Source organism: Rhineura floridana, chromosome 10, assembly GCF_030035675.1.
Source record: "Rhineura floridana isolate rRhiFlo1 chromosome 10, rRhiFlo1.hap2, whole genome shotgun sequence".
NCBI lineage: Eukaryota > Metazoa > Chordata > Lepidosauria > Squamata > Rhineuridae > Rhineura > Rhineura floridana.
In genome coordinates, this window is record NC_084489.1 from 76,192,223 (window position 1) to 76,212,723 (window position 20,501).

General features: G+C 39.0%; 2 protein-coding genes across 3 annotated transcripts in view; both read right to left on the reverse strand.

Moving 5' to 3' along the window:
* Positions 1–294, reverse strand: part of DNAJB6 (DnaJ heat shock protein family (Hsp40) member B6) — a 68,731-nt gene extending 68,437 nt beyond the window's left edge. Inside the window, exon 1 of the mRNA XM_061586220.1 lies at positions 127–294. The gene's annotated coding sequence lies outside the window, so the exon portion shown is untranslated. The remainder of the gene's footprint in view (positions 1–126) is intronic.
* Positions 295–7,228: 6,934 nt separating this feature from the next.
* The window catches only part of UBE3C (ubiquitin protein ligase E3C), an 89,924-nt gene continuing 76,651 nt past the window's right edge, over positions 7,229–20,501 (reverse strand). For both annotated transcript variants that reach the window (XM_061587477.1, XM_061587476.1), the window contains 5 exons: positions 17,193–17,405; positions 14,091–14,279; positions 13,923–13,989; positions 12,443–12,573; positions 7,229–8,885 (listed from right to left, as the gene is read on the reverse strand). In XM_061587477.1, the coding sequence (XP_061443461.1) occupies positions 8,715–8,885; positions 12,443–12,573; positions 13,923–13,989; positions 14,091–14,279; positions 17,193–17,405 (771 nt within the window). In that variant the 3' untranslated portion in view covers positions 7,229–8,714. The remainder of the gene's footprint in view (positions 8,886–12,442; positions 12,574–13,922; positions 13,990–14,090; positions 14,280–17,192; positions 17,406–20,501) is intronic.

Here is a 20,501-nt window from a genome sequence, read left to right on the forward strand (position 1 = left end):
CGTCCGCGCGCCCCTGGCGCCAACCCCGTTCGTTGTTGAGAGACCCAAACACCCTAAGTGCTACCCCTTCCGTTGCAGGCAATTCGTAAATCCCCCGTCCTCAACACCCCGTCAATACTCCCTCACCTGCAAGCTTCTCCTTCAGGGCCGGCCGGCGACTGCAGCGCTTCTCTCTCGTCCCTCTTCCCTTCCCGCTCTCTGATAAGTAGCAGCGGTGACGGTAGCGACGATATCTCTCCTCTCAGGGCCGCAAACAGGAAGCACGTCACACGCAGAAAGTGGAGGAAGAGCCGTTGGTTTCCCCGCCTCTATAGAAGTAGAGTGACACAATGAGAGTGACACAATATTTGAATGTTCTTAATTTCGTTAGGTTTCCGGGTATCTCCATCTCTAGGATGCATAGGTCTGTGATGGTAGTCATCAAGTGAGGAACAAAGGGCTTTTAGTGTAGCAATGACTGGGATTCAACATGTCTCTTTATATAAAAAAAAAAAGCACCCAAGACAGGAATTCTTCGGGGTTTTTTAACTCATGTTTTATTTCTTGTAACTGTTTCGATTAAAAATGTAATGTAGCTGAGTGCAATTCACTGGCACTCATAGCTTCTGTATGCAATTGAACAATGGGTTTGGCCTGAGACTTGCAAGTGTGAAGAGGCAATTTACTATTTTTTATTATTCTATTTTATTAATAATGATAATGATAACAGTAATAAATATACCAGAGTCCCACACCAATTTACAATAAAAATAGTAATAAATCCAATACACTTCAATTAGCAACCAATAAAATATAAACAATACAACATAGCAAACCAACAACTTAATAGCAAAACAATAGCAAAATGCCATACAGGCATACACCACACAAATGAAAGCACAGTCACCAGTAATAATAAAACAAGAATAAATAACACCAAGAAGTACATATTAAAATAATGCAAACACCTGGGAGAAAAGAATGCCTGGCACTGGAGGAATGTTAAAGCAGCCCCCAGGAGGGTCTCTTGGAGAACATTCCATAAACGAGGGGGGGCACCACCAAAAAGGCCCTCTCTCCTGTTCCCTGCCCTCCAACCTTTGGCCTCTGAAGATTACCTTTGTTGTTATGTGCCTTCAAGTCGATTACGACTTATGGCAACCCTATGAATCAGCGACCGCCAACAGCATCTGTCATGAACCACCCTGTTCAGATCTTGTAAGTTCAGGTCTGTGGCTTCCTTTATGGAATCAATCCATCTCTTGTTTGGTCTTCCTCTTTTTCTACTCCCTTTGGTTTTTCCCAGCATTATGGTCTTTTCTAGTGAATCATGTCTTCTCATTATGTGTCCAAAGTATGATAACCTCAGTTCATCATTTTAGCTTCTAGTGATAGTTCTCGTTTAATTTGTTCTAACACCCAATTAATTGTCTTTTTCGCAGTCCATGGTATGCACAAAGCTCTCCTCCAGTACCACATTTCAAATGAGTTGATTTTTCTCTTATCCACCTTTTTCACTATCCAACTTTCACATCCATACATAGAGATCAGGAATACCATGGTCTGAATGATCCTGACTTTGGTGTTCAGAACATGATAAACTCAAATAGCTGGATTTAAGTGGATTGGCAGAGCAATCCTACATATGGGGCGGGAGGAGAGATCCACAGAGAATCATCCACAGCCCTGCTAACTTGCCTCAGCCAGGGTGGAAGTGATGTGTGTGCGTGTGTGTATCTTAATAAAATTGGTATGCCACTTCCAGGCTGGTATAGCTGATAGGCCCCTCAGAAGATCCATGGGGATTTGGATCCAGAACCAACAGTGCGGACATCCTGCCCCATCCCAAAACATCCTGTTTCAGGGCTTTTCATTTCCTACCACTGGCATAAGAACTGCTGGTGGCAGCTTTCCACTCACCTGGGCAAAACTGGGGTCTCTTTTGGGGTGGATCCCTTCCTAGCCAACTGACTCCTTACTGCAGTTGGAGGCTGGTGGAGAGGCGCCCATGTGCAATCCTAACTGACACCCCTCAATACTGGGCTGGGAGTATGCATTTTATTTATTTATTTATTGCACTTGTATACCGCCTCATAGCCGAAGCTCTCTGGGCGGTTTACAGCAATCAAAAACATTAAAACAAATATACAATTTAAAACACATATTTTAAAAAAACAATTTAAAACACAATTTTAAAATCTGAAAGAATATCTGATCTGAGGGCTACTTTCAACTGGGTATTCAATCCAGACTCATTTACATCTACATCATCTACATCTGGCTGAAATCATTTCATTATTTTCTTTTATGTATATCCTGCCCATAATGGAGCCCAGAGTGGGCTGAAGTGGTACCAAGGAAGTGGACTCCCACCCAGGCTGTCACCACATCCAGTCTTGCTTAGCTTCAGCAAGGTGGTGGCCTCACGTGTCTCCAGGTGTGGGGAATCGCTGGTCCTCCAGAAGTCCCATCAGTCCCAGGCAGCATGGCCAATGGGTAGGGAGTTGGAGTTGTGGTCCATGAAACATGGGGGGGGGCAGGACACCCAGATTTCCCATCCCTGCTTCACATCATTCTCTTATAAAGATTGTACTCCATTGCAGCGTTCGTGTATGGTACTCCCTCAGCTTCACCTCGACCCATAACCTGAAACTGAGGATAACAGCACTACTATACACTGCAGGGTTGTTGTAGTTTACTCTCTCAGGCTTTTACTTAACCCCAGCCTGCAACAGCTAGATTACATTGCAGGTTGTTTGTAAACAACTCTCTCTCTTGGCCTCAGGAACAAAACTTGAATTGTGCACACAAAATAAAAACGGAGTTAAAATAACATGAACTCCTGCCGTCACTTGTTTCTGAGTGGTTACGCTGGTGCCTAACGGCCAGCCGTGACCAAATCTTGGGTTTTCCTATTGATCTCGATAAGGCCTCTCCGACTTTTCTGACATGGACCCGGAAATTTTCTATGGAAATAATGGGATGTATCACTCTGAACGTGATCTCTGTGACAGCCGCCTGAAGTGAAAGAGACCGCGAGAGGAGAAACTCTCAGCTCTCACTTCCGTCGAGGCTAGGCTATTCCGGAAGTTTCTGAAATAAGTCGTTCTGCGAGTCTCAGTGTCCACCACTTCCTCGAGAGAGGGGAAGTTTTGGATGCGCGCGCCACCTGGTGGCTGAGGTGTTGCACTGTCAAGTGTCATAGCAAAGCGAGGTGGGCAACGTCTCCCTTCCCTTCTCCTAATTGGACTGAGCGAGCTGAGGTAACCTTTAGGGCGGGGCCAATAGGCATCTCCTTTCCCTCTCCCCATAGCCCTATGGATAGGCTACTGGCCAGCCAGTCCTTATTAAGCAGATGACTGGGTTTTTGAATGAGATACCATCAGGACTTCCAGCTGACTATTCTAACTGAAGACAGACAGAAACCTCGGGTTTTTTTAACGTTGCTTTAGTTTGCTGCTAGCTGTAATTGTGTTGTGGTTGTTAATTAGATTTTTTACCTATCCTTAACCATGTGGCCCCTACGGCAGTGTAAAAATACAATATTGGGGTCAGTTAAAATAATTTACAATCAAAAGAAGAGTGGTTGGCGTGTTGTTTTTTTTAGATGTGCAAGCTGCCTCTAATGCAAAGAACGAGATAAGCAGAAGAAATAGTGGGGACTTCTGGAAGAGAGGGTTGCAAAGAGTTGAGTCAGTAACTAGAATTTATGGTGGGGAGAGCTACCCATTACTCTCTCTGGGGGTCATTTGGGCTTGAATGAGTTTTCTATTTGTGCTTTGCTCCTATGTTTGTTCATAAGACAAGTGGTACAAAGACACAACACATTAGCAAGGCCACTGGGACTTTTCAAAAGGTGGGTGGGGGAACACAAAAGAAGTGTGTGTGTGACCATTATGGACAGACCAGTCCTTGCTCTTTGGCAATGTGTATTTAGAATAATTTGTGAGCCAGAGAATAGGTACCTTTGTCATTATGTAGAAAACATGATCTGGCCAATTTAACCTTGTTATAGTTAGTGGACTAACACAGTGTTTTAACACAGTGTTTTAAAAAATAACCAATGCAGCCAATTGACAGTAGTTGTTAGTTTTGGACATAGAACTCTTATAACAATTCATTTTCAGTAAACATTTTATAAGGAGCTAGAGAAGGCTGCCCCTCTCTGGAAAAAAATGTATCTAATAAGCACAGCTTAGATCATTATTTTGTGCAATTTGAAAGCTCTTGGTTGGCATTTAATTTAGCAGAAGTTGCTGATTGTATTCCCTTCTGGCTCTGCTTCTTTCCTCATTGTGAAGAGAGAGAGAGAGAGAGAGAGCACCTTCAAGCCAATTATGACTTACGGCGACCTTATGAATCAGCGACCTCCAGTAGCATCTGTTGTAAACCACCCTGTTCAGATCTTGTAAGTTTAGGTCTGTGGCTTCCTTTATGGAATCAATCCATCTTGTTTAATCTTCCTCTTTTTCCCAGCATTATTGTCTTTTCCAGTGAATTGCGTCTTTTCATGTGTCCACAGTATGATAACCTCAGTTTCATCACTTTAGCTTCTAGTGATAGTTCTGGTTTAATTTGTTCTAATACCCAATTATTTGTCTTTTTTGCAGTCCATGGTATCTGCAAAACTCTCCTCAAACACCAACTGCTGTCAAAATTTTAGCGCTTGAAATTCCACATCACCAATGGTGTAGGTCCTGCCTATAGGAACTTTCAGGACAAAGACAAATATGTGCCTGTGTTGTTCCTCTCCCTCTCTGCCCCAACTGCACTAAGTGGATTTCACTTGCTACTTCACTATAACAAGCTGTCTTCCAATCATAGTGTGGGAGGATGTGCTCCAAGAATAGTGCATTATAGTGAAGCTGAAGATGCCCACAGCTCAGAAGCTTTAGGTTTAGCTGTTAGCTGTGCAGACTGTGTCAGCACACCAGACTTACTACGCTATGTAGGGATAATAAATGTGTTTTTAGGTGTGGGAAACCTTTGATCCTCCAGATGTTGCTGAGCTATAACTCCCATTATCCCCAAGCATGGCCAGTGTTTAGGGATGATGGAAATTGTAGTTCAGGAACTCCACATCTGGTATATTTGCCTAGTGACTGGAAATGTGACTGAAATCATATTACAAATTGCAGTCTTAGGACCCCAATAATAATAATAATAATAAATTTTATTTTTAAGTCGCCTATCTGGCCGCGACAACGGCCACTCTAGGCGACGTACATAAAAAGATAAAAGGATAAAAATACAACATTTAACCAGAACAACAGTCGATGAAAATCTAAAACCGCCCATCTGTACAGCTAACCCTAGTCCACCCCAGCAATCCTGTATGCCTGCCTGAATAGCCAGGTCTTTAAGGCTTGGCAGAAGCCTACCAGGGAGGGGGCATGGCGAAGATCATAAGCAGGGAGTTCCAGAGGGTGGGGGCCACAATTGAAAATGCCCTCTCTCTGGTCTGCACCAGCCTAGCTGTTTTAACTGGTGGGACCGAGAGAAGGTCTTGCATGGCTGATCTTGTCAGGCGGCATATTTGGTGATGTTGGAGGCGCTCCTTCAGATAAACTGGTCCGAAACCGTAAAGGGCTTTAAAGGTTAACACCAACACCTTGAATTGGGCCTGGTACACAACTGGTAGCCAGTGTAGTTCTTCTAACACCGGAGTGATGTGATCACAAGTAAGATGATACTTGTGTGCCCATTGCAAACTCCAGATCTGCACAGCTGCCACCAATGCAATGCACAAGGTTGTACTAGCTTACTCCACTGACTCTTTGTAAGGGGGGGCAGTCACATGTACTATCTTTGCTTATGCCTCCCATGTGTCTTTTCAGATCACTGACTACCACAGTAATTTTTGCTATCCCAGTACAGTACCTTTTATTGGTTCCCACAACAATGCAATACCACAAATTATGACATTAGGTGACTAGAAAACATTGAATTATAAAATGAACTCATAGACTAGCTTTGTAAGACATCTTGACTACAATTTCTTTGTCCCAAATCTACTGATGAATATTCCATTCATAGCAGGACTGGGTAGCAGTGGTCTTGCCCTAGTGAAATTTCACCATGTAGAAGGGGATCAAGTATGGTAGATAAGTTGTTGCTCTTCTTTCAAGAATCTCCTTTATTCTATGAAATGTAGACTGTGGAAAGCACATTATAGGGGGCACCAGGTCCAGATGCTGATAGCACTTGTGCTCCTTTAAAAATTGCATAGAAGGGAAAGCCCACTAGGGCTAGCTTCTACCAGCAATGCAATGGGAAAAGCTCCAGTTCAGTCTTATGCATGTTTCCTCAGAAGTTAATTCCATCACATTCAATGGGGCTGATATTCAAGGATGTATGCATTAGCACTTTGCAGCCTTAGTGATGGCCTGCCTTCAGTATAATAATCTACACTGGATAATTCAACCACGAATATACGTTCGTTCAACCCCCAAAGAGTTTCAGAGAATCTGGTACAAATTAGTATCATCCTCAGGTAAGACTACGGTGACTGTGCATGTAGCACGTGGAGTAAGAGGTAAGCATGGTGCAGTCGTTAGAGCTTATTTTGTAGTATTGCAAGCTATATCTCAAATACAAACTGGCACAGAATTCTGTGCAACCGGTTCAACATTACCAGAGGCACTTTATTCTAGTCTCTCTTGAGGAGTAGCTTCTTCAAGCACATGGCAGACCACCTCTAAAGATGAAAGCAGTTTTTTTTAAAAGTTTGCAATTTGGCATGGAGGTGAAAGGAATAAATGTCTCATCAGATTTTGTCCACTGTCCTTATATAAACTCAGCCTCATTCTTGGTTCGGCTTCCATGCTAACATTTTGGAAACTGCTGTATACTTGCATAACAGGAGCAAATGCAAATTAGCAGCCATTATAATAATGTGACCTAAATCTAACAAAATCTTGGAAATAATATGACTTAATAGAAAATAAGTTTAATTTATATTTTACAACTTACAAACATGACAGTTCTTAAATTAATTCAGTTGAAAAAAGTAATGTCAAAATATTTAATGCTTTTTTGGTTATAGAATAAATAATGCTTTTCAAAAAAGAAATGTCCAGATTTTGCTTTTAAGAGAAGGCAGCAGTCCCGCTAAGGGTTTCTACAGTCCCTCTGTTATTAAGTTCCATAATTTACATAAAAATAAAAAACACAGGCAGTCAACTATCAGGAACAGATTAGGCAGGATATTTTAAATGTTACCATAAATAAAACAGCTTAGAACAAAACCAAAAAAGAAAACAGTTCGTTTTATTTCTGTACATTGTGACTACAAAGAGTATTTTAGCACTTCATTCCTTATCCAAACCATGAAATTATACATTTTTGTACTAACACTAGTAAACATCTTAAAATCACTCAAGAGTTCTTCTGCACATTTAAAATATATTGCTGTTTACTGCTAATTAAATATGAAATTCAGAAGCTTCCCCAGCAGTAAAATAGTTTTCAGTCTAGAAGGCCAGCAGTGGAATAGCCCAATTGCAAAATTCTCAGGCCTCTTTCAATTGACAATAAAGGATGCACCTGATTCTGCCTGTTAATGATTTAGGTTCCAATTATAGTATAAAAAATAATTTAGTGAGAATTGCATGTGAAGACAAATGTTGACCCAGTGCCGTGACCATTTCTGAACCACCTCTTTTCACATGAAACAAGTGTTTCCCTTGGCAATCAAACATAGTCCAGTAATGCACTCCCGTCCCCGAGTCCAAGCAGTCCTGCTAACTGAACAAATGGATTCATAGCTCCTTAGTGATAACAAGTAATGAAGGGCAGCCCAGTTTCTATACCAACCAGTTATTCCAGATGGAGAAAGCTACAGAGGGTATGTGAACACCCACAGGCTTTCAGATATAAAAGAGTAAAAGCCTGATGCTTCCAGTTCAAATGTATTTTAATAGTTGTTACAAGTATTTCTTTTCCAAAGTCACAACTATTGTATGTGGTCTATATGCCAAAGAGGTCTGCTGCATTAAAGTCTACAGGCACACAGGAGAAAGTGGAACAGAGCAGTGAATGAACATGTCCAATTAATCATGACACAGGTTAAGGTAGTAATTGGAGAATAGGCATGCCCATTCAGATTACTGAAGGTACTGAAGAACACACACACACACACACACGTGAAATAAATGTTCTCTCTCAATGCCTACCATGGTAATAAAAATGCATTTTCCCAGTTGCAACAAATTGCAGTTGCAGAAAAATTTGTAAAAAATTTCTGCCACTTGAAAAAATGTGGAACTACTTTTACCATTCATATTTTAGCCTCTTGGTTGCGGGCCACTTACAAATAATTTGCATCCCCCTCCAAAGTCATCACCCTGTTTATTCATCATGGGCTGCTTTGCATGTTGCTTTATTGCCAACTTCTGGAATTATTTGTATTTGAACAGCGCACAGTCAAAGCTTCATCTTTGGTTATTTTCAAAAAGATGTCACTGTGCCCAAATATGCTTTTTCTTGGAAAGCCAACTGAACTGCACACAGCTTCATTATTTTGAAATCAGAGTAAGATACTGTTGATAGTTAAAAGCTGATGAATGAGAGAAAACTTAACACCTTGCATTAAAACTGAAACCTACTTGAGTATTTGACAGAAAAGATGAATTGCAGAAACCTACATGGAATTCCCTTAATCTGCTTGGTATGGGTAGTGCTTATGGAGTAGGCACTGATAAGTTCCTCAACAGAGCATTAGATTAAACATCAGTTCAACTCAGCTCAAATCCAGCAGCACATTCAATGGCATAAAGAAGCTTACTCCGCATAAGATTTTCATCATAAAACTCTGGAAGCTTCAATAAATTCATGCAGGTACTGGCAGTGGGTAGTCGTTCTAAATCAGAGCCTCCATTGTGTATGCAAAAAGCAGGATACAATTCCTGGGGCAGAGGGAAAGAATGTAGAGATGAAAACAGAATTAGAGAAAACTTCCAGACAAAGAGCAGAAATAATCTCATCGGCATTTCCAAATAGTATTTTCTTTATGACCTTAAATAAACTCCTACATCTAAAAAGCTAAAGTATATTAAAAGAAACTGTAATAGGTTCTGAAGACACAAAAACCTCCTATTATGGAGTTAATGTGAAACACGGAAACATGGACAATAACTAAAAGGGTTCTTTCTTTCTATCAGGTAAATTTTATACTTATTCAACAGTGTTGCAGACTGATGGCTGCCTACTTGAGATTCTGGCCAGATTCCAATGAAATTTTGAAGTAGTTCCATGACAGCAGACAGGTTTTAGATTGGCTTTTGTTTAAGAGCATCACAAGATGGTTTTGAAATTGAGAAGAGTTCCAAAAGCAGACTGGATGCAGCATGGGGGTTACCTACAGCATAAGCTTCTTGTGCAAGTTTAACACAGCAGTGTAGTTCCCAGCCAATAAATGAAAAATGAAAAACACTGCCTTCAGCTAAAAGTTGTCAAAAGAATGCATGCAGACAAGACTTCTACCTGCACATCAACTGTTGCTAAAACACATTTTCTATCATTAAAGGTCTAACTAGGATTCATACTTTCACTGAAAATGTGTGTGTGTGTGTCTACTGTGTGTATACATACACAGGAATCAAATTTGTTACACTATTGCTAAAGCTGAGCAATCTGTAAATGTGCATATAGAGTTTATCCACCCATGCATTTAAAGAATCCTCAAACCATTTGTTTCTTATGGTAATAAAACACTTACAAAAAGTTTGTAATGTTACTCCATTCTGAGCATGGGGGAGCGGAAGAAGGAAGAGGATTGTCTCAGGGTCAGCTCTCAGTAGAAAGTCAAAAATACCTAATATTTTTCCAATGGTTAATATCTATGCCCTTCGCATTTTCTAACATTTGAGGACTCTAATCCAAACATTTGAGGACTTGTAACATTTGCAGGAGACCCTGTCTGGGAGTCCAGAGCCTGTGAGTTCAAATCCCTGCTTGTGTCTCCTGGGTGTAAAGGGCCAGCTAAAGATCACCCCACAGTGAGTGGCTCAGGGGTTACGTGCCCTGCCACATATGCAGCCGTGGGCAAGCTGCATAGTCCCAAGGAGCCCAGCTGCTCCCCAGCTGGCAGTTGCGGACAAGGAAGGGGCTGGCTTGTGCAGCTGTGGCAAGCTGAGCAGGCCCTAGCCAGCTGGGGAGGACTAGCCTCAGAGGAAGGCAATGGTAAACCCCCTCTGAATACTGCTTACCATGAACACCTAGGGTAGCCATAAGCTGAGATCGACTTGAAGGCAGTCCATTTCCATTTCCAACACAAACACACACACAAAATTGTTTTTTCTTAATAGTATCCAGTATCCTGGTACTCCCACAGAATACTATAAAGTTAAATCATATCAAAGTGCTTTGAGAAAACATGGGTCATAAGCATGCTGCCCATTCCTGCTTTATCTAGCTACTTAAGGACTCTGCCTTTGACAGAACAAGAACTTTGCCAAGGTGTAAAATAGTTCCCCTCAAGTATTCCTCAGCTCTTAGAAAATAAAATCTCTTCTCCCAACAGGGGTGCCTAAGATACTTAAATCTCACATCCAAAGCTGTCCTTTCTTTGACAAGAGTTTTATTAATTTCATCGAATGATTTGGGTGAGTGAAAGTAGTTCCCCCCCCCAATTTCTAAAACCAGACAATCTAACACACCATGCCAAGAGGTTAATGAGATTTTAAGTTAAATTATTGTTTAAACGGAGGCCTTAAAATGCATGTCAGATAAAATGCTGTGTTTTTAGTGTTCCTTTCAAAATGCTAATTGAATTTTCCTACTTTAAGCTGTAAAAATGTTAAAAATGAAGTTCTATATTGAAATGTCAAGCCAAGGGCACCATTTGTTGCATAATTAAATACCGTGGAACGGGAATCTGCAATAGTAGGGAAGTGAGAAGCATCATCAATTTATTGTGTGACCTGATTGGAACTTAACAGTTTCCAACTGCACTTTAATGATTTTTTTTGTCTGTAACAATCTCATTTATTAAACTTATTAAACTTTAATTAGCTTTAGCATATGTTATTGTGAGCTCAAGCTGCTGGCAGTGAAGACTCTCGTTTTTTTCTTTTTTAAAATAGTGCAAGTCGTGACTGTGCTATTTATAAGTAAAGTACTTCAAGACACACTGCTTTCTTTTAAATGAGTCTCAACTAACTTTAGCAAAGGTGAAGGTTCCACAATGTAGTATGGACAAGATTTCAAAGCCAAGCTATTAGAAAGTTATGTTCTTAACAGTAACGCTCAATTATCTTCTAGTTTAATGCAGCTATGTACAATTAATTACTGAAGACATTTTGTACTAATTGCTGCCTTCAACATATTTTTTTCATTAAATGAATCCACTTATTTCATGGCAAATACTAATTACTGCTTACAGTACATGGGTGCTCTTCATCTTCAAAAAAGCACTGCAGCAGCATTTTTTATAGTCACACTGAATTATACTACTTTTCTGAAGGTTCCTATGCTGCTTGGGCACAGCATGGTAACAGTACGTCTTCCTGAGACTGGTAGGCAAACAACAACAGCTCTTGGTATTTGACAGGAGAGAGTTATTCATCAACCTACACAGTTACCAGACAACAGTAACAGCTGTCAGGGATCTCTGCCTGTAAATGGAGGAAGCAGTTCTCTTCTGTCAAATAAGATGCACTACAAGGTGCTAGGTAATATTTCAGTAGGTAGGCAGTCTCCGTAAGGGAGTAGTTAAGAAATACAAAGTTGTACTACTTGATCATCAGTTTGTATGCTGCTTTTCCGTAGTAACCAATGCTCGAAGAGGCTCACAATATCAAAAAGTTTACAAATAATTACATTTTGTTGTTATCAGCACAATAGAAAATGCAAAAATACAAATTAGACATGGGTAGAATAGATAATTTGGCAATCCAGATCTGTGAAACTGTAATTCTCATGTCAAGGTTTGAAATATTTATTAAAGGAAGAACACAAAATCCCTCTCACCCAGTTTTATGGGAACACATCAATAGTGTCATACTTTCTGCAGAATTTGTGTGCATTTATCCAGAGCTCATGCACCTTTCTTTAGTCACAGGGGCAACAGCCTGATTTATAAAAGGTAACCTGCTCACTTGAAATAACATGGTAAAAGTATCATAAACTAAACAGTTAAAAAATTGTTGTTTTCCTTGAATGGTACTCCAAAATCTGACACATGAACTTACCTACCCAAAGTGGGCTCAGACATCGGTGTGTGTACTCGAATGGACTCTTTACTGAATGGGGTATGCTGCGGAATGGGGAAACCCTAAAAATCAGGTGGAGGCAACTTCTGTGAGCACTTAATGATGTGTGCAAATGTTGTGTACGCCTATTTATTGTACCTTTTTCTTAATTCCTTAAGCAAGTTTCCTTAATTTGCTAAAGCATGGCAATGGCTGCAATAAACCAGATTATGTTGCTATTAATTTTAAGCCAAACTGAGGAACATAAGTACCTTAAACCCCAAGAGTGGTGGTCGTGAGCAGCTTGTCACAAACTTGAGCAATTTACGTTTCTCATCATCAGTGAAGCTTTCTACAACTCTCCAAAAGATTTTGATTACTGGATGATCTGCAGAATAACCACCTACAATTTTTCAAAAGCAAAACAAGTTGTATGAAAACTGAACCGTATTACTGTATACTATTAGAAGGTAGCTATAGTGTATTCTTAAAACACTGATACATTTGAATGATTTCAATTAGTCAAATCAGATCTCATTTAAGGTCATCTCCAAGTTACCTCACTACTGCCTTTGTGCAGCTTTTTGTTAATGTGTCTTACTGGAGAAAATCAGATGTGCAGATTATACAGCCCACATGGGCCAGCAAAGGAACCAACATATTCTGAGCCACCTGGTACATTGGTACTGTGGGGACTGAGATGAGTAGAATGGCACATCCCATCCCACCGTAGCCTTTTCAGGGATTCATTAAATTTGCAGCACTTATAATATTTGGCAGGTGCTGGAAATAGCCCAGAGTTCTAAATCTATCCAAATCAATGCAGCTTGTAAGCACATTAAGAAAAATGGTGGAAAACAAAGGCTTGAGTCAGAAGACACCTGTTCAAGACTAGGCAGGTCTGCACCAGCCCAATCCTGAGGAGACCATTTGGGACCCTCAAGTACATTTGCCTGAGCTCCCTGAAGAAAAGGTATATAACACAAAATAGCAGTATATAGCAATTAGGATTTTTGGTTAAAGAATTTTCAGTTGAGATGTCATCTGCCTTCATAACCTTATAATTAAACATGCAAATTTCTTCAGATTTGAGGGGTTGGATCTACAGCAAATCTCTGCTCATACAACAGGAATTTCCTTCCTCCTCTCTCCCACCATAGTGTCTCATTGCCCACCCCACAGGGACCTTCCAGAGTGCTGGATGGAGAACAGCAAGTGGCAATAGTGAGGAACTGGCATAGTGTGGTCACCCACCTATTGTCTCAACAGATACTGAAATATTAAAACCTGAGATAACATACTAAAAATGGCCTTTATTAAATGTATTTCCTTTCATTCCCTATAAGAGTAATAACATAGCCTTAAAAACCCAATCAAGGCACTTAACTCTCAGGCCTACTGATTAACATGAATGTATTATTTCACATTTGTATTACTACACAATATCTTTGGTGTTCTCAGTCTTATTTATCTCTCTAATATATAATGGAGCCAATAAAAACCTTGTTGTTACTGGGTGCATTTTTTTAAAGGCAAACCTAAATATTTCTCTTAGAATTTGTGATTTGACGCATGATCCAATTAAAAGTTCCACAAATTTAAGATTCATTTAAATGGGGAAACATTAGCCACATAGTTCATTTTTCTACTGAAATCAATGAACATTAATTGTGCTTAACCTTCCTGGGTTTTACACCTTCCCTGATTTTGGCTTGCAATCACTTATTTATCTTTAGATTACAATATACTTGCCTGAATAATTTGTGAAAGTTTTAAGGTCATCTAGACTAATAGGAACCTGTGCACCGGATATTAAAACCTAGAATGGATGAGGAAAGATATAGGTAGTTTAGTTTCAGTCAGAAGTTTCCAATTTTTAAATGATTAAATTAATTATTTTTTCCATAGAGATCTGAATACCTGAATTTCTTGTTGATCAAACATTCTAAGCCACTCAAGATTAACCACATTGGCAAGACCCTGCCTAAATGCAAGGCAATGCTGTCTGATCTGTTTGTTTAACCTGTAGTCTGCCACAAGATGGATGTATGCAATTCGGTTGGCGCTAGTGACAGGAATATCCTTTCCACCAGGCTTCAGTTCAACCACCTGTAAAACATAAAAATCTTGTATGAAATAAACACCACTTGCTCTTAGCAATGAACCATTTTTCACCCCAAGTACTAATATCAACTTTTATGACAATATGGTGGCATAGCAGTCCATGCACCTTCAAACATACATACATATGGGCATTTATAAGCAACAACAATGCGTAAGTCTAAATTTTGGCAGTGGTAGAGACAATATGGCTTGTTCTGTTACACCTTCTGCCATTAGGTGGCATAATGTAACTATATATATTTAAAATTACGCAGGTCATAGTTCACAGTTCCTTGAATTGACAAATACCTATTTTAAAAGCTTATTGTTGCATTTTAAACACACCCAAATCCAAAAGAACTTCTTAATAATATCAACATTCCTCTAAGAGGCTTTATCAGCAAGATACAGTTGCAGTATAAAAGCAATCTATGTCAAGCAAACGCTTAACATTCTGACCACAAATATTTTAATATATAATTAGGGATGAGAAAATGCAAGTAGTTCCAGTCAATGAAGTTTTGGCAAAGCCAGAGCCAGAAATAAATCAGTTCTATACTGCCAAAATTCTGGAGAAGATTCTTGAATTTGAAATGCATCCTCCCCAACATTCTGGATCCATTACAGATGTATGCAAGGTACGCCTGACAATATCACCAGACCATGCTAGGTTGTGCTTCATGATTCAAGATCTCTAGTGTGGCAAGGTCTCAGTGATAACACCAGCTGGGGCGTCCCCAATCTATCTAGATCTTGCCCTGTATGTTCCAAGGTGCCACAAGGTGCCACCACCAACACCAATCCCTTGTATGCTGAAAATCAGTAGGAGCACAGCATGGTGGTGGAGGTGGTGAAGGGAGGTCAAATATCCAGAGAAAGTACTCAGAACATTCTAGACCTCCCACCCACCAGAATCTGCTGTGGCTGGCATGCATGTCTAGACTTACAAATTAATACAACCTTCTGTTCGTCTATTAAACATTTCCTATGATACACTCTGGTCTAAAAGGAGGCCCCTGTGGTTGGATTCCATTTGTATAAGAGTGCCAAGCATAATACAGACACATTTATTCGGAGCTACTACTATTGTGTCTTGCATTATACTTGTCAGCACAGAGTGAACACGCTCAACTTTTATATGAAGCCCAGTGTGTCAACACCACATTTTCCAATTTGTTTTGTTTGAAAAAAGGAAAGTTTTTTTTGGAAGGGCGAAGGGCTGTAAATAAGTGGGAGAACACATCCTTTCATTCTAGGTGAAACTTGATAAGCTGCTGCTAGTTATGTACAAAACAACAGCTAGATGCACCTGTGGTCTGACCGTATAAGGCAAGTTCCTATGTCCAAATGCAGTGCCTGATGAGCACCATCATGAACACTGAAATTTATGGCAATAGATTTAGGACGCATTTATTAGGTGTTTATTTATTAAGCAATTATTAGGCATTAAAGCCAGTTTTTAAATGAAAACCACTTCCTTCTCTCCCTCCTGTGCTGGAATTCAATATTTCTGGTGTTTATTAAACCACAGTTTTCCATTAACACTCCAAACTAGGAGACTGCGATTTAATCTGAGACTTTGGTATAGAATCTGTTCTATACCAAACTTTTCTGCAAAATGCACACAATGTAATTTTTTTTTTTTGTCCAGGAAATTACAGGAAGCATTTCCTACAAGCAACAGCACAATTCCTAAACCCTACAAAATGTCAGACAGGTTTTCTTGTTTACTTTGTTTTCAGTAATTATAATTTTTCTTCCGACTTCTCTAACCAATATCGGACAGACTTTCTGTGGACAGATACTTTGAGACTCCACTCTTAACTGAGTTTACATAGAAATCCCACTGATCTCAATGGTATGGTTAGGACTGCGCCTAAGACTGGACATTTTCCAAGCAGTAATAGCTGAACTGCTTCCTTGCAGAGACAGTCAATTAAGATATGAAATTGTTCTTTTTAAATTCACAAAAGATATTCTCAGAGGTACCCACTAGAAGCAATTACAATTGCAGAGACCCAAACAAGTACTTTAGTTGCACCCAAGGACTTAAGCAGACCCCCTTCCTATATCACAAACTACTTTTCAAGTTTTCCTTAGTTTCAGAGAGCATTTGCTACATAGCACAGAAGGATTGCTATTTGAGAAGCACAAGCCAAAAGCTCCCTTGGAACTACAGTAGGGCCCCAACTCATATGGCAGGCTACGTTCTGGACCCCTGCTGTAAAGCGAAAACCGATGTAAAGCGGAATTCATTGAATAGAATGGCACGTGATGCCTGAAAACCGCCATAAAAGCGGAACAAGCGCCGTATGAGTGGGGCTTTAGTCTAATTGCATCTAATTGAGACCGCTGCATTAGTGAAGCACCGTAAAGCGGGGCCCTACTGTAATTGTGTGGTTCTTTTGGATTCCATCCAATATACTCTTAGCAAACTAAACCCAGCATTAGGGTCTTCCATTCAGGTCAATATCTACCACATAGAATTGTCCTTCATACTGCCTTGAATGTCTATAAATTCAATATTCCACACCAACATTTTAGAGTCATCAACTACAACTATTTCTGAAGAAAATCCAACAGACAATGAAAAAGACAAGCACTTTGGCACTTGTAAAGAAGTATTCACTGCATATCCCTGCTTCCAATTAAAGTGCAGAACTTAAAGTCAATGCAAAGCATTTTTCATTTTACTACAAGTGATTTTCCCCTATAACAGACCAAGTTGGAATTGAAAAGCTAATGCAACTTAGACACATGAGCTGGTTGGAGGATGAAAGAGTGCAATCAGAGTGTTACTTGGATTCTAAGTTGCACAGTTGTTGGATGCATGCCTTATCACTATGACATCTGAATACAAACATTGCTATGAAATCAACTAGAATGGTCAACTAAAATGGAAAAGAATGAGTCGCTTACCTGTGCTTCCCCCAAGTCATTATTCACCACAGTAAAATTTAGCCCAAGTTCTTCCACATCCCCCTCGTAGCTCTTGAGGAAAAGTAAGTTTTTGTACATTTCAGGATCTAGAGAAGCCAAGTGATGAATGTCCACATCTGCACTTGTCCCCAACAACTTGGAAAGAAAAAAACTGGCAAATGGAAGCTCGACAAGCATGTTTTCATATAAAGCCTTAAAAAAATGTAGAATTGAAAATTAATTCACACATTTTAATATACTCCAGAAGCTGAGTATTTACTATGTTCTTTCATTTCAGAAAGTTCCATTTAACATAAGGCCACCTCTTCAATCTACACGAGTGCTATACAAGTTCCCCCATCCATCTTTGTATCATTCATTCCATGTAAATATTTTAAGATATTTCTATACCACCTTTCACCCAAAATGGGTCATATATCAGTTTACATCAACACAATACAAAAATGCATAAATAAAAAATTAATAAATACATAAACATAATTAGCAATACCAAAGCTCAGAAATGACTTGAATTAATCAAGCTGTGCCATGGTAGAGCCACAAAGAATTATTTATCATCATTTAACACTTGCTGCAATCATTCTAGAAGAATAAATATCTTATTTGAAAACAAACATAAAAATACCATCTCCTGTTTAAATGTAATACAAGAAAGTGAATCCCTGTATTATGAAAACTATGTGGATTTATATACACACATTTTCTTTGCATAATTTATTTTGCTAGTTTGCTATTGCTAGTCATGAAAAGGGGCAAAGGAACGATGCAGAACTTAGCCTCCCCCACCCCTCGAAATCATAGTAATTCCTCCCACACCACTTTATCTTTTGAGATTCCACCTGGTATTGCTTGCATACTGTCAAAATAAATCTTTGCATCCATAAAGACTGGTGTTTAGTAGGTTGTTTTATTTACTTATATGAAAGAAGTTCTCATGATATGAAATTCTATGCGCAATACCAAATTCTGCACTTGGACAGATCAGCCAAATATGGTAATAAATCCCAAGTGAGAGAGACAGATGGCAAAGGGCTACTTTTAATTATGCACCGAAGTTTTAATAGCTGCTTAAATATACAGACTTTGTGAAATATTGCTAAGCTATGCATATTGTTATGGCGTTGCCATTTTGTAATGTTTTCAGTCATCATAAAATTAGATTTTTTTGTTAAGTAGCTTAGGTGCATGATATCTGGCAGATAGGTAGAACATTTTAAACACATTAGTGTGCTAGCTACTGATAATGCGCTAGAATCAGTTTTCTAAAGTTAAACAAATTTTGAAAAGCAGTTAAGTAACACTGCTACTATCTGGAAGCTTCAAATTCAAGTTCTCCAGGAAGAAACCAATGCCCTTGGGCCATTTGGCCAACTCACCAATGGGAAGTTTCCTGACCCTAAATTTAAAAAAATAGTAAAGGCCTCCTTTTCTTTATTTATCCTCACCAGACTTTCAGATTAACAAACCCCAATCCAATCTTCTATATACTAAGGGTCCCTAACGCCAACGCATTTTCTGGCTGTTACTGAATGATGTGCCACTCATAGTTGTCAATGGTAGACGTATAGTGTTTTCAACCTAGACATTCAGAGTGTAACTATGCACCTATCTATGCCCGTATAGTCATGGCTAATAGCAATTTCACACTGAAAGTTGAAGCTTGTGCTACTCTGTTTTTATTTGTAAGTAGCTCTATCTCACACACTCCTCACCCCTAGACTTTAGTTTTGTACTCTGATGAGTTGTCATAATTACCCTTATTAACAGCATACTAACATCAATATATAGGAGAAGAAAGTAGCTACTTTCTATTATTTCCAAATGCAAATCCTCAAAAACTTTCTTCATGCAGGCTCAAGGAGAAAATTATAGAATCTTGAACAGCAGTAAAAAGCACCATCATCCATCTATTGATGTCCTATCAAAAATACCCTAACACACAGATGTTGTGTGACAGTTTACCACCAAGAATGTATGGACAATAAGAGTGAAGCCAAAGAAGCATTCCATATACACAACTGAATAATTTAGCAAAGGCATGGAAGCCGAAACCTTCTTTTGTGTAGTTGACAGAGTAAACTTCAACTGTAAATCATTAATTTGCAATCTATAGGGTCACTGTTTGCTGTTCTGAATGAGTAACATAAACACACACACACACACACACACCACAACTTTGGTAAATATATCAAAGGTGCCTGAAATTTGAAGGAGAATTTCATCTATGACTCACCAAATACTTCTGTATTTGTAGAATTTCTTTTCTTTTGTGTGTCTCCCCCCCCCGGCCAGGATTAAGCCTCTAAAGCATTTAATATACAAGCATTAATAAATGATGGCCCTAAACACTATGATCACATCAGCTAAATGGATTATAAATTAAATTTCCATAATGTATGCAACTGAAATACAAATGTAGGCATAAATCAAGGTATATTCTAAACACAGGTTAATTACACAGATTCAAGCTGTCTATTTTTTATGCAAAATAATTCACTTACCATTCTTCATATGGGTCTTAATTCTTAGCCATATGTAACACTGGCTCCTAGAAGCCTATCAATAACTCCATGTCAAAGGAAAATAGCAATAGGTATATTGAAGGAACCTGCATGTTATTTTTCAAGTGTCTGTCTTCTATGAGTGTTTATTGCTGGAAATTGTGCCAAAATGATTTGAAATAAAAAGGATTAATTATAGTAGAAGCCTTTTAATATAAGTGAGTGCACTAGCAATGCAATTAATGCAAATTGTGATGCTATCAGGAGAATAAATGTGAACAACATCACAGGCCATTTCTGTTTGCTGCCAAATAACTTTGGTAATTTACTACATTAAGAATCAATAAAAAAATAATGCTTTTCAAATGCATCTCTATCAGTCTTCAGGTAGCTCCACAGCAAACATTTATAACTTAATCTAAAAACTATATAAAGCATTTTTAGGCCACCCTGATTATACAATGTTGATTATCATTTTAATTAAACACAGTTTTCCATAGCTAGGTTCTTCTAAATATAAAAGGCAAAAGAAACATTCATAAGCAAGGTAAGATGAATAGTTAATATTCAAATTAGAGTAAAAGCTAAATTTTGTAACTGACATTTCTCAAATGCATAGTATTTGGTAAGTTAATCACAGCTGAGCTCTGCTATTTACAGGTGGCAAAATACAATAAGCCCCACATCCGGCAGCGGATTCACACACACCCAGTTTTTTGGGGCCAAGTCAAGCTCAACTTTGAAAATGAAGGATTGAGGTAAGAACTAAAGATACATCAGGGACAGG